The sequence below is a fragment of the Nelusetta ayraudi genome, unplaced genomic scaffold, assembly GCF_046127955.1.
Source record: "Nelusetta ayraudi isolate G7.1 ecotype Tasmania unplaced genomic scaffold, CSIRO-AGI_Nayr_v1 ptg000026l, whole genome shotgun sequence".
In the NCBI taxonomy this organism is placed as follows: Eukaryota; Metazoa; Chordata; class Actinopteri; order Tetraodontiformes; family Monacanthidae; genus Nelusetta; species Nelusetta ayraudi.
In genome coordinates this window covers 10596277-10610000 of record NW_027466076.1, presented here as the reverse complement: position 1 = coordinate 10610000, position 13724 = coordinate 10596277, and the positions used below count along the sequence as shown (strand labels likewise).

The window sequence follows — 13724 nt, the reverse complement described above, 5'->3', positions numbered from 1 at the left end:
ACCATCATTAAGGGGCCAAATTCCAATATTCTCTTTGCCGGGAAGTTCATCTGACCACGAGTGCCATGTTATCACAGCATAAATAGTTGTTATCACTAGATAAGGTCAGGGTATTATATGTATGTATTGTATGTAACGCTGGCTTTTAACCAAAGAGTTTCCTTTTTCTAATTTGCATATGGCTTTGACACTAAAGGGTTTATCTTTAAGTTGTTGATGCTGGTGTGCTGAAATGACATGTATGTATGTTTTATCAGAAACCTTTTATTGTTTGCTTGTGTTAAAATGTGATGCTGACCTTTCATTTCTGTAGCAGAAGTTTCAGCGCAGAGATGAAAGCAGTCACATATTTTGGGCTTTTGTTGTCGGACTGTTTCAGTATTGGCGATCAGTATTGTGAAAACATGAACGTCGAACTGTTAGACTTTACATTGACAAAGGCGTTAAAAAAAAAAAAACTCAGACCAGTTAGAAATGAAACATCAATAATGACCTTTGGAAACTAAAATAGGTTCAGAAAATATCAGGTCACATCATGAACCATAGATATAAAAACTTTAAAGAGAGTCCAGTGGCTGTAGTTATGGATATAGTGCAGTTTGCAGCAACGCCCTGCCACCCTTCATCTAATTACTGCTGCTCTAGATGATAACCGCTTTGTCTCATCATTGATTCATTAAAGGCACGGGATTCTCCCAACAGAGCCACGCTGACCTGTAAACCATGAAAAGGTCTTTTGTGTTATTCGGCATGGTTTGGGGGGGTGGAGCGCAAAACTCAAAAGCACACGTATGGGGGAAAAAATGGCCAACGCAAGCATTTGGTTAAATCAAAAGGGAACTTCTAAAGTCAAAGTTTCTGAAGTCTTTCAGTGGGTGAAAGGGTTTTTCTTAAGATTTCTTTTAGTTTCCTTTTCGGGATACAATTTCATCTTTAAGGAGTGCTGACGCTTCGCTAGATTGCTGACTTTACAAGTCTGCAATCTCAAATGAATTAAGGCAGTGTTGAATGTAGTTTGCTGCCTCTTGATTTGAACACTCAATAACCCTCAACAACGCTGACAATAAAACAACACCCCCACCTGAGTTATTTTTGCTTTGTTCTAACAAGCTGCAGTGCATTATCAGGCACATGCATTTCAAAAGAATCATAGTGAAATGTTAACATCACTGAGCTTCTGGAAATACTACTCGCACTGGTGGTGGAGAAGGCATTGATCAAGCTAACAAGCAAGCTTTGCACTTCTTGCATTAAAGCCATCTCGCCTCTCTCTCTCTCTCTCTCTCTCTCTCTCTCTCTCTCTCTCTCTCTCTTTTAATTTATTTATTTATTTTTGTTAAATTTGTGAGATAAGACTTGAAACACGTGCTTCTACAACCAGAGCTCAGATTAAACACCAGAACACACACGACAGTCACCTGACTGCACTTCAAATTTTCAATGCTAGTTTGGTGGAGTAGCCGTGCGTTGGTCTTGACAACATATGGGGGGGGGGGGCAAACTGCGTGTCCACCACCGCTTACCACACCCAACAATAACTTAATTACCCGTCAGTGAGATGCGGGCGGTAGTTCGACAGGTTAAACGGTCCATCTGGATGCCTGTTCTTTCAAACGTGTTCGAGTAAATAGGACGGCCAAACCAGATGGACACAGTCCCCCACCAGCGGCTTAGCAGGCTTTTAGCGAAAGGCACTTGCATATTAAAGCATGTATTTAAGCTAGCTACTTCAGGATACTTCGCATTAGATGGATTATTTCTTAATTCATATACAAGTAAATATATCGTCAATCTTCAACCAGACCACGGCCAAACTGATTATGTCAACGAGTAGTGTTAGGTGCGGATGACAGCTAGCTCTCTGCGTTCACGAAATAACGCAGGCAACGTCACAGACTCACCGAAATATTTTTGCTTTGTTTCTTTGGCCTTTATAGGTCACGCGACGCATTCAATATCCTCCCTGGAGGGTCGTAGGACTGTAGTTTAGCGATGACCACCATTAAGGTGTAATAAACCACCAGCTTCCTCGAACGCTAGGTTGCCAACATCAGTCACATCCTGGATCCCAACAACAGGCTGGGCGGTGACGTCAGGGAGACGGCGCGTGCGCAGTAGAGTTCATTTTCTTCGTCCATTTTTTTTTTTTTTTTTTTTTTTAAGACATTATTTAAATAAAACATAAAACAAAGACAATACATAAGAAAGAATCAGACATTCCAGTTTAAACATTCACAGAAAAAAGAAAAAAATTAAGGATAGGTTAACAATGATTGATAGCATTGGTGTATAATTTATTTGAATTCAAAATAAGTAAATACTTATACATGTGTTAATGGTGTTTTTATAAAAAAAAAATTCTGGTTTGTTTATCGGTGCATTTTGTACTCGCATTATCAACCTTGTTTATATAAAGAGTGTTGGTGGGTCTGTAAACCCTTTGTTTATTGTAGCTTTTCATCATTTCTGTCAATCTGTTAGGAATAGTGCGATCCAAAACTTCTCAGGAAAATTAATAATTGTGTTTACCTTAACACATCGGAATACACTTGAATACGGAATACAAGTGTATTTTTGTAATTTCTAAACGTACACATTTTGAAGCCATTGATAATTGATTATTTATCAAAAAATCAAATCATACAAATCATGCTACTTATTTAGCCTACTTAATCTTGCCATGTGGGATAAAATCACTGACAAAACTTCAAAATCCACATTGAAATTGAATTGATGGTGCTTGCTCTTTTTTTTAATTGCTTATATGAAATGTTTTGACATAATCCTCCTTTTTTGGTCAGTGACATTTATTTATTTCCATCTCCTTTCCATTTTCAATGAATTTGAGTGAAAAAAAAAAATGCATTTACCGTATCTTAGGAAGTGTGTGACAAATTTCATACATAACACACTGTGAGCCCAATGAGGTTCACGGATTTCGCCTTGGTGGACCACACCGTTATGTCCGGTCGGAGAGATGTGGTGGTGATCTCGGTGGGAAAACGGAGCTGCCTATCTAGGTCCACTCTCATGTCCCACTCCTGGTTGAGGGAAAACGGCCTGGTGTTCCTTCTCCCCCCGTCTTCCGTGACGAAGCTGGTGTGGTTCCCTGCTGGTGTTGGCCCTGCCGCTGCCCTGCCGCTGCCCCTCTAGCACCTCGGCCAGCTTCCTCAGGACCTGGTCGTGGCGCCACCTGTAGCGTCCCTGACAGAGTGCGGTTTTGCAGCCGGACAAGATGTGCTGGAGACTTGCGTTAGGGGTGCTGCAGAGAGAGCAGCTCTCCTCACTCCCGAACCACTAGTGGAGGTTCCGAGGACAGGGAACCATGTCGTAGGTTGAGCGGATAAGGAAGCTGAGTCTTGTCTGTGGGATCTTCCATAGGTCTGCCCACCTGATGTTTCTGTTGACTACTCCCTCCCTTCCTTCAGCTTCCTTGACGGCCCTGCGACACGGCCTTGATTTTAAGGCGCTCTTCCTCAGTCCTTGCCACCTCTGCCACCACCATTTCGTTCATCTCTTTGCGGTTGGCCTTGGACCAGAACCGTGGAGCTTCCCCCCATTCTAGTCCTGCTCTTCCTGCCTGGACCCTGCAGACAACTTCTTGGTGTTGCAGACGACCAATGGCTTGGTCGACCTCAGTTTGGGCGTTCCACTTCCGGCCTGAGAGAACCTTGGCTTTTGCGTTTCGTAAAGTCTCGTCGGTGGACTCTTTCAACTCGAGAACAAGCCGGGCCTTTTCCAGCTTGTATCCCAAACTGATTGATTGTAGCGGCATCTGTAGTGTGTTCCTTCCAAAGAGGCCCACTTCGGAGAGGCACCGTGGCAGGCCCAACCACTTTCGGGTGAATGAATTGGCTTTTCCATCCATCTTGCTTGCAGTGGATGAGGGGATCTCACTCATTTTCAGCGGTCACATCACCCTCCTGTAGAGCTTGAACTGATAGCACCAGACCTTGTACTTCCCAGGGAGCTGGCTTCGGTTGATCTTTGCCAGTCCTTCTGCTTCTGAGAGCTGCTTCATGACGCTTCGTCCCATCCGTTTGTCCAAAAGCTCTGCATTGTACTGCCGACCAAGACTTCTAATGGGTTGCTCAGAGAGGAGTGGGATTTTCTCTCCCCCTACGACGAAGGTGGTGCTGTCGTTTTGGACACCTCTTCTGAGGGACAGGCTCCGTGATTTAGTGGGCTTGATCTTCATTCGTGCCCATGCCATCAGCTCATCCATTCTTTTCAGCAGTCTCGATGTACACGCTGCTGTCTGAAGGACGCTGGTGACGTCATCCCTCCAACCATCTGTCTTGCTCCGATGAGGATGACCTCAAAGGCAGCCACAAATAGGATCGGAGAGATGGCACAACCCATGGCGATTCCCACTTCAAGCCGTTGCCAACCGGTGGTGAAGTCTTGGAGGCTAAAGCACATCTGCAGGTCATTGAAGTAGGATGCTACTATGTTCTTGATGCAGGAGGGTATGTGGAAGAACTCCATGGCATAGTTGATCAGCTGGTGTGGGACTGATCCATACGCATTGGCGAGATCGAGCCAGACAACATGCAGGTCAGTCTTCTTCCGCTTGGCCTTCTGGATCTGGTCCCAGATCATTGTTGAGTGCTCTACGCACCCTGGGAAGCCTGGGACTCCCGCTTTCTGGCAGTTGGTATCTATATAGCCATTCTCAAGCAGGTAGCTGGTCATCCTTCTGGCTAATACTGAGAAGAAGATCTTTCCTTCTACATTCAGTAGTGCGATGTTCTTAAACTGGCTGATGTCTTTGGAGTTCTCTTCTTTGGGGATGAAGACCGCCACTGCTCTCTGCCACTCCGATGGGATAACCTGCTTTTTCCAGGTAGTTCTCATAAGGTACCACAGCTGCTCTAGTACCTTGGGGCAGTTCTTATAGAGCTTATAGGGGACACCATTGGGGCCAGGTGATGATGAGGACCTTGCCTTCTTCAAGACTTGCTTGACTTCACTGAGCTTGGGCAGCAAGATGTTGAACTCAGCACTCGGTGGTGCGGGCCGAGGCACGTACCCAGGTGTTCCTAATGGGACGTTCCTTGTTGGATCACTGTACTGCCCGCTGATATGCTGTTCAAGTTGCTCCCTGGTGGTTTCGAGCTTCCCACTCTTCTTCTCCTCCAGCAGCTGTCTGGCATGCTTAAAGGGGTCTTTGAAGAAGCTGGCTCGGCCTTTTTGTTTCCGTTTGCTGCGCTTGCGGATACGTTCTGCTCAGCGAAGCCTGGACAGCCTTTGCCTGATCTCCCCCCAAAGGGCTTTCAGGCCCTCTTTCTCTGCCAAAGTCACCTTCCCCCAGTTCTTACGGAGTTGTCTGCGCCTTCGCATGAGGTGGTCGATCTTCGTTTCCCTCCTTCCCTTCTCTCTTTGTATAATCCTTTGGCTGGAGGTTACTTCGCTGTCCCCAAACTGGTTGAGCTTGGATTCCACCCCTCCGTGAAAGGATGACTCCAGTGCCTTGACCAGGTCTGTGTCGAGTGTTCTCCATGCCTCTACCTCGTTTGACTTTGGCCATTTGAGCTTGCCCCTTCTCATTGGTTTCTTGGCTTCTGCTTGCTCTGTCCTGTGTGAGTTGACTGCGACTGGTGGTGATGTGTTGGTCGCGAACGAAACGGCTCTAAGAGACAGCTCTTTGAGGTGAACGACGGGAGCCGGCTCTGGATCCTGTCTGACTTTTTTTTTTCTTTTTTTTTCGTTTTCTCGCACTCTCTCTCGCTCTTTCTCTCTCTCCCTCTCTCTCTCTCACTCTCACTTTCTCTCTCTCTCTCTCTCTCTCTCTCTCTCTTTTTCTCTCTCCCTCTCTCTCCATGCCGCATTTGATTGGTCAATATGTGTGGCGTCGTCTTCGTGTCTGCGGTGAGCAGAGGCTGGAGGGGTGGGAGTTGCACACACAGACGATACACAAAGACGATAGGAGGGACAGAGACAACAGACAGAGAAAAAGAGCAGGGGCCACAATGCAAATGGACTGAAAAGGTAATAAAACAAAACAAAAGGAAACAAAAAAAACTTGAGAAAACGAGTGGCAACAGGAAACGCAGCAAAATCTGGACACATTTTAATTACATTGACACGCCTTACACATGTGATGGCACGGAGACTGTGCATTGTAGCAACATCAGTCCCCTCAGAGAGAATCTTCTCCGAAACAGGGTAGATAATTACAGAGAGAAGAAACAGGATCAGCCCTTCAAAGCTGAGGAACTTGGTTTTTATCAATGTCAGTCTTCACTAAAGGACAAAACTGTTATCTGAATGCTGTTTTTTTTTTCTTTTTGTTTTACGCATTTTAATTTATATTTTGTTGTGTGAGTTTCTGTAAGCTTATGTTGTTTGACTTTAAATTTGTTTAGTAGTAAAAAACTAAAAGTTTAAAATTGTTAAGTTATTTAAGTTCATTAGTAAATAGTTAAACATTTGTTTTTTGCACTTTCTATCTTAGTTTTTATCCCTCTGTAGAGTGTATAAATAAAGGTGTGTTTATATTATAAACATTTGATATAGTCCATGTTTCTTTTATTTACATTAGTAATTCATATTACGCATAATCTTTCATTACTGTTGGTAATAAATTATTTTAGGCACCAAAAAATTTGAAGAGCCGTTTGGGAGCCAAAGCAGCCGGCTCTTTTTAGTGAGCCAAGCCAAAAGAGTCGGTTCTCTAAAAAGAGGCGGAATGCCCATCACTAGCGACTGGGTCTTGACGCTCACGTGGGGGCTCGTCCTCCACCAGTGGACCTTCTTCCTCTGTGACATCTATGCCATCTGCAACGTTGGGTCCATTGGCTCTGTGGTTTTTGACCTGGCTTGTCTCACCTGCCGAGGCAGTGCAAGGTTGCTGTTGGCCTTTCTGACCACACTTCAACTTTCCCTGGTGGATTCGCAACCCCCTAAACGTGATCTCTTTTTCCCATCCGCATACACACTTCCGGAGGATTTTCTCCTCATTTCCTGGAGTTCTGATGTTCATCTCTTTGTCCGTTTCCATTCCAGTCGTTACCGTGTTGTCCGTCGTGTTAGGCCCATCTTTCATCCCGCTTCTTGGAGGGCCTGCAGGTTGTCTTCTCTTTGTGTTCTTTGTAGTAACAAGTGTATGACATATTCCATATACATATAACAATATTCCTTTGTAAATGCTGTAAATTTGTCTTGGCTAGAATAGTAGAAAAGACCAACAAAGGGAAGAATTCCATGCAATTTTCTCTTAAGTCTTTTTTTCACTCTAATTTTTATTCCTTATTGAAATGCCTTTACAGACCCTAATTGAAACATACAATAACACAATTAAATAAATCCTTATTATTGTACAAATATTTATGCAAATAATGAGCATCACATTTTTGCTAATCTGTCATAAATCCCATGTCTCTGTGCATGTGAAATCCAATTTAATTCCCTTATGACCCTTGTGACTTGGCCACACTTTGGAGCATGAGATATTCCGGAACGTACCAACCTGGGCTCAGCAGTACAAAACATGAAAGTGATGTTCAGCCATAATCGACCGCAGATTAATGTTTGACTCCTGCTGTTTGATTTTTCACAGATCACCCTTTTTTTAGCCTGTCCAATGTGGAAAGGGCTTATTTTCAGGTCACATTTGGTATATGTTGTAGTGTCCTTATCAGATACCCTGTTTATCATAAACCTGGTCTGACTCCTCTTGAACTTGATCATTAGGGTTTATCCCTGATCAAACAATGACCAAGTAAGCTGCCAAAAAAAAAACATAGATTTGTTTCAAAACTATGTAAATTATAAACCTTATGGTCAGCTACAGCAAAATGGTTTGTGTTGTATTTTTTCTGGTTTGTGTCATGCTTACTGTCATAAGCAAAAACAAAATTAATCTGTTGCATCAAAATCATGCAAAACTTCAAACACATCACTGATCTCACTCTCATGAATATGTGAAACATTCAGAAAAGTGAATTTGAGGTCCTGCTGCTTGTCTATAACTGTCTTGCTGGCTGAAGGCCAAAAATACATTTTGAGTTTTGATCTCCTTGTGGGCCTCTAAGGTCAGGAGGTCAGCAGGTCAGGTGGGTGCAAACTAAACATAAAATGGTAGCATTTGTTTACGTCCAGATATGAATGTAAAAAAAATAAGTCGCGAAATTTGGAAAACAAAATATCCTCTTACAACTAACACTACCATGACTACTACTACTACTACTACTACTATTTCTACTAATACTACTGACAATATTATTATCATTCATTCATTCATCATTCATTCATTTTTCATACCCGCTTAGTCCCGAGCTCAGGGTCACGGGGGTCTGCTGGAGCCTATCCCAGCTGTCTTAGGGCAAAGGCAGGGTGACACCCTGGACAAGTCGCCAGTTCATCGCAGGGCCACATAGAGACAGACAATTTAGAGTGTTCAATTGACCTCACATGCATGTTTTTGGAGTGTGGGAGGAAGCCGGAGAACCCGGAGAGAACCCACGCAGACACAGGGAGAACATGCAAACTCCACACAGAAAGGTCCCAGGCCCGGAATCGAACCCACAACCTTCTTGCTGTGAGGCGGCAGCGCTAACCACTGTGCCACCGTGTCGCCCATTATTATAATAATAATAATGATAATAATAATAATAATAATAATAACAAAAATTGCAGGTAAAAGGTGAAATTACAATCCACATCCGCATGCACGTGGAAAATGTAGATGATACAGCAAGCGAGTCTGTTTCAGATTGAAGGATATTTATTCTCTAAAATACAAATACAACAATGCAGTCATCAAACTTTTGGATCACTAATAACACTTTTCATCTCTTGTGTCCCCGTTACACATTCCTAAACTTTTCTAGCATTAAACTTTGTCTAACTACTTCCAAGACAAAATAACATTTTTGCTTTCTGACGACGGCAATGATGATAAAGTTGACATACTGTATCATAATTAGTCCACCATCCTTTGCTAGGCGTTTATTGTAATCTTGCACCTTTTGCAAGTGTGAAGAATTAGGCCTAATGAAGAAATGTTGATTTCATTGAGCCGTCAGCTGCAAAAAAGGGGTGTTTTGGGAACTAAATTTAATGGTCCACATAACACGCATATATCACCTCTATAAATGATTAAAATAAGGAACAAATATCTGAATTTCCATTGATATTTTGTAATAAAAATTTACGGTTAAAACAGACTTTCCCCCTACACATTAATGGTACTCTTTAACTTTCGATCGTGCAATTGGAACATTACTGTTTGTACTGAGTCTCAGTGTTACAGTTTGTACTATCAACTCAGCTATGGTTATATTCCCAATCCTCAGCAGCTGTTTGCACTTGATCAGCTGTTTTCACCAGTTGTGTTTCTTTCATCAGGACAGATGGTTCCTGCATGGGGGGTTGAGCAGTTTTGGTCGATTGATTTGTTAACTTGCAGTCACTCACCTTGCATCCTCAGGTGACTTCCATCCTAACCTGTTGGGACATGTTAGTGGACTCTGTTAGCTTTTATTTTGATGCATGACAGCAAGTCACATGAGAAAAAAATAAAAATAAAAAACTGTTTCCCCAATATGTGCCAATATCAACATGAAAATTTCAGTTACGGTTGTAAATGCCACACAAGTTGAATGTATTATCACTGAACTCCAACACAGTGAAAGTACTTATAGAGACTGGCAACAAATGCCCACCCTCCCCATTTCCCCCCTGGAACAGCTCAATATTGTTACTTAAACATTTATAGTTAATAACTTGATGTCATAAAACAGTCATCCAATTCGGATTTAAAAATAAATAAATGCACCATAAAGTTTTAACAAGTACAATGAAAATTAGCAATGTAAGATTTAAAAGAAAGGAAAGAAGAAATCAAACACACAATCATATCATGATTTTATTATCCCCTGCAAGTGAACATTTCATTTCATTTCAACGTCATGGTAGAATTTCTCTCTCGTGTGAAGTGACTGTATTGGCCTAACTCGTAGGTAGCTTAATTGCAGTTGCAGAATTAAATAATTCTTGTGAAATTTAAAATGACGCAACAACTTAAGATACACAACGATGAAACAATATTTAGCCTCTCTGCTTAAGCCAACCAAAGAGAATTCACGACCATTTTACGCCCATCGTTCACGTGCATGGCAAGGACAACTTTAGGACCGAGATCAGAGATTGACACGCACCTACACGGGCCCGCCCTCCCCTATACGGCCACGTCCGTCACGCCCTCGCAGCTGCCTCTGATTGGCTGAGCCGCCGTGTTCACGTGAATCTCATGTGGGCCTCAGATACGCCGCGGTGAAATATGTGTCACCGCTGCCAAGCGCAGGCTTTGAGTGCGGAGAGGTCCGGGAGGACAAGCTGAGGACAAGCGCCGGGCAGGTCAGTCGGTTGGCAGTCGTCCCAGCCCTTTAGAAAGAGAGGGAACCAAAGTTCGCCAGGGGTTAGGGACGAGGGAGCCATGTTTCCGAGCAGGTGTGGAGCTTCTGCCTTCCACTGAGGAGAAAACGCCGACAGATGGTTCTAAGGAAGCGTTCCAGGTAACAACACCTGCACTTTGCTGTCAGGCTCGCGTTTGAATTTTAAAGCGCGGAAGTGCACACATTGAAGGCGGCGAGGCAACTTTCACCTAGGAGCACCTGTTGCCGGTTTGTCATTCGTTGGTTGGTGTTGTGTTCCAGTCAGTCCCAATTCAACTCAATTGCTGTATTAGAATTTGACTTTTGGGTTGAGTGACCCAACACTTTTCAACTCTTTTCAACTTTTCACTCTTTTCGCAACTCGAGAATTTAACGTGCGTACACGTTTCTCGATTGAAGAGCTGGGAGATACTATATTTGTTAAAAGTCACAAATCTTTCAAAAGCTTCAAATTGAGGCATCGACCGAGGCAGGTGTCGGACGCAGATTTCGAAATCACGTCCGGTGAGCATGAACCGGCTTGCCAAGGAAGATCTGGAAGAACGTGTCGAATCGAGTCACCCCATAAAGTGCAACTGGCCCACGAGTCATGCGTGTTATTGCTAAACCAATAATTCTCAGTTGGCTTCCCAATAACTGTTAAAACAGAGTGGCATTGGCATGGTGCTCGCTGAAGAATGCGTCCATCGCTCGCTTTACGTATGGGGTTGGTAGAATAACTTTCAAATTAAATAAGCACCAATAGAATATTTTTTGCTGTTAAAAAAAATAAATAAAAAATAATCTATATTTATTTAACAGTTTTCTGATTACCGTAAATAACTTTGTCATTTGCTAAATTTGATTTATTACCTTAAAACACTCTTGTGGCTGATGAGCAATACACGCATGTCCTAGTCTGATATTATGTCTTGCACTGTAGAATTACAGTTTAAACATATGTACAGGAAGCAACCAGGCTAGTGGATATCATAAAATTAATTTCCTCAGTTGCATTTGTTTTTAGATATAAAGTTTTGTACTTAATGGAAGCGCTGTCCTGTTTTGAGCAAAATACTTTAAAAAGCCTCATCATGTCATGTGCGTTTCTCTTTCAGCGTGTTGAGCGTGTCACCCCCAGAGCTCACTATGCCGATCGACATGGCGCTGCCTCTGTTCCTGCCCAAGGACGAGTTTGTCTACGGGACCTCTCCGACATTCACCTCTGCTCGGAACTCCTGCCTCAGGTTCCAGCAGTCGCACTCCCTCGATCAGACCGAGGACCGAAGATGCAGCAGTAAAGACTTGAGGAAGAAAACCAAGCAGGTGACCTTTGCCGACCACAGAGGGCTGCCCCTAACCAAAGTGAAAGTCTTCTCCGAGTTCAGCGATCCCATCGATATCCCTCTGAGCATCCAGGAGATGCTCAGCACTGCTCTGTCCCTGACTTCTGAGGTGGACAAACTGGTGTTGGACTTCACGCAACCTTCCTCAGACTACCTGCGCTTCCGCGAGAGCCTGGAGAAGAACTACGTCAGCCTGGAGCATTGCGTGTTGAAGGAGAAGGCCTTTGCGGGAACCGTCAAAGTCAAGAATGTGTCCTTCGAGAAGTCTGTCAAGCTGCGGGTGACTTTCGACCACTGGAAGAGCCACACGGATGTGAACTGCGAGTACATAAAAGACACGTATCCCAGCTCGTACAGCGACACGTTCTCCTTCCAGGTGTCCCTGCCTGCAGAGCTCAAGCCGCACGAAAGAGTCGAGTTTGCTATTTGTTATGAGGTGGGAGGATGCGAGTACTGGGACAGCAATAAAGGGAGCAACTACACGATTATCTGGTCATCCATGAAAAAGAGCCACCTGAATTCGTTCGGCCACCACCACACAAACTCCTCAGACTTTGGAATTCACTTTGAACGGTACGGCAGCCCCACCTGCTCACACGGGATCTTCCCTGATTGGCCGAGTTATGCTGGATACGAGAACATTGGCCCGTACTACTGAAGAGAAATCATGTTTGCACAGATGTTTTTTGGTTTTTTTTGACAAGCAGTGCTTTTGTAAACTGCATAAAATTTAAAGCTGCTATGGGTGGAGATAGGGAAATGCATTATGGGCTTACACATGACGTAGGTACACACTGCCTGGTTACAAGGGCCTTGCTTCACTGTGTATGTCAGTGTTGTTTTTTTCTTTCTTTTTTTGTACAATTGATTTCGCTTGTAATGTATTTAATTAGCTTATGGACAAGCCCTTGAGACAAAGAAAAAGACATCCACAATTAATGACGTTTGTTGTTTTTGCATTTTTTTGATTTGCTGACATGAAGTTATTTTTTTATCTGATTCACCAGCAAAAATTCCTCATAACACTGAGTATGTTAGAATTATAAGTGCTTCAAGTATTATCCCGAAACATGATTGTGAGAATTATCGTGCTAACTTTTTATTGACCTGTTGAATGGAAGCTATTGGCTTAAGATGGTTTCTCAACTTCTTTCAACCTTAGTTTCTCTTACTTGGTTGAGCAAAACCGTCTGCACAAATATGTTTTAACAGCTGTTTATTGACAATGTCTAGTTCTGTTTTTCGTTGTGGTTTTTAAAGAAATGTCAAATAATTCAGCCTGATTGACAGGAAAGGGTAAATCTCTGAATGTATGAAATGTTGCGGCTTCTCAATTATTTCTTACATTCTGACAGCTTTGTTTATGAAATATAGGAAATGTGTTGGTATGTCAAAAAAAATGCTGAAGTTGAGTATGAATCTTTTTGTGCCTGCATGTTTAAATATCAGGGTCTCTGATTGGGTTGTTAAACTGAGGGGATGGGGGACAGATTGAAGTGGAATATAAAAAGCTGCTAAATAAAGTCCTAAATCAAAGCTATTTGCAGTCTAAATGATGAGGAAAACTGAAAACGATAGGAAAATAACTTTTAAAGCTATGTTGATGTATGGTGAAAAAACAAAAAAACAAAAAAACAATAAAATAAAGTACTGTGAATTTTAAGCTGACTTTTGTTCATTTTTGGAGCCTGAAGCAAAAAACAAACTGGGGCATTCTATACATTTTAGATTTCTTCTCAATTTACACATTTACAGGGGGCGTATTTGAGCGATATTTTCTCCCATATACGGATCAATGAACTGCTTATATACTGTGCTCCTCCGCCAACAGGTTAATGGTTGACCCCAGGACACACTTACCATTCAGACATGTATACATGGTTCTCAAGCTGCCTCTATTCTTTAATATGCTGGTGATCAAAGACCTCAAATATGAAAAAGACTCACAACAACAATTGCTGCCCCATAGGATAAAAAACAAACAAAAAAACAACAACAT

The 13724-nt window shown here is 42.8% G+C and overlaps 2 protein-coding genes across 2 annotated transcripts in view; one reads left to right on the top strand and one right to left on the bottom strand.

Moving 5' to 3' along the window:
* lmbrd2b (LMBR1 domain containing 2b) overlaps positions 1-2084 on the bottom strand; it is a 9000-nt gene extending 6916 nt beyond the window's left edge. The window contains exon 1 of the mRNA XM_076029822.1: positions 1902-2084. The gene's annotated coding sequence lies outside the window, so the exon portion shown is untranslated. The remainder of the gene's footprint in view (positions 1-1901) is intronic.
* An 8205-nt stretch (positions 2085-10289) lies between these two features.
* On the top strand, positions 10290-13290 carry ppp1r3b (protein phosphatase 1, regulatory subunit 3B). The gene is made up of 2 exons (XM_076029826.1): positions 10290-10520; positions 11498-13290. The coding sequence occupies exons 1-2, from the start codon at positions 10498-10500 to the stop codon at positions 12381-12383; spliced, it is 909 nt and encodes a 302-aa protein (XP_075885941.1). The 5' UTR covers positions 10290-10497; the 3' UTR covers positions 12384-13290.
* The last annotated feature ends 434 nt before the right edge of the window (positions 13291-13724 follow it).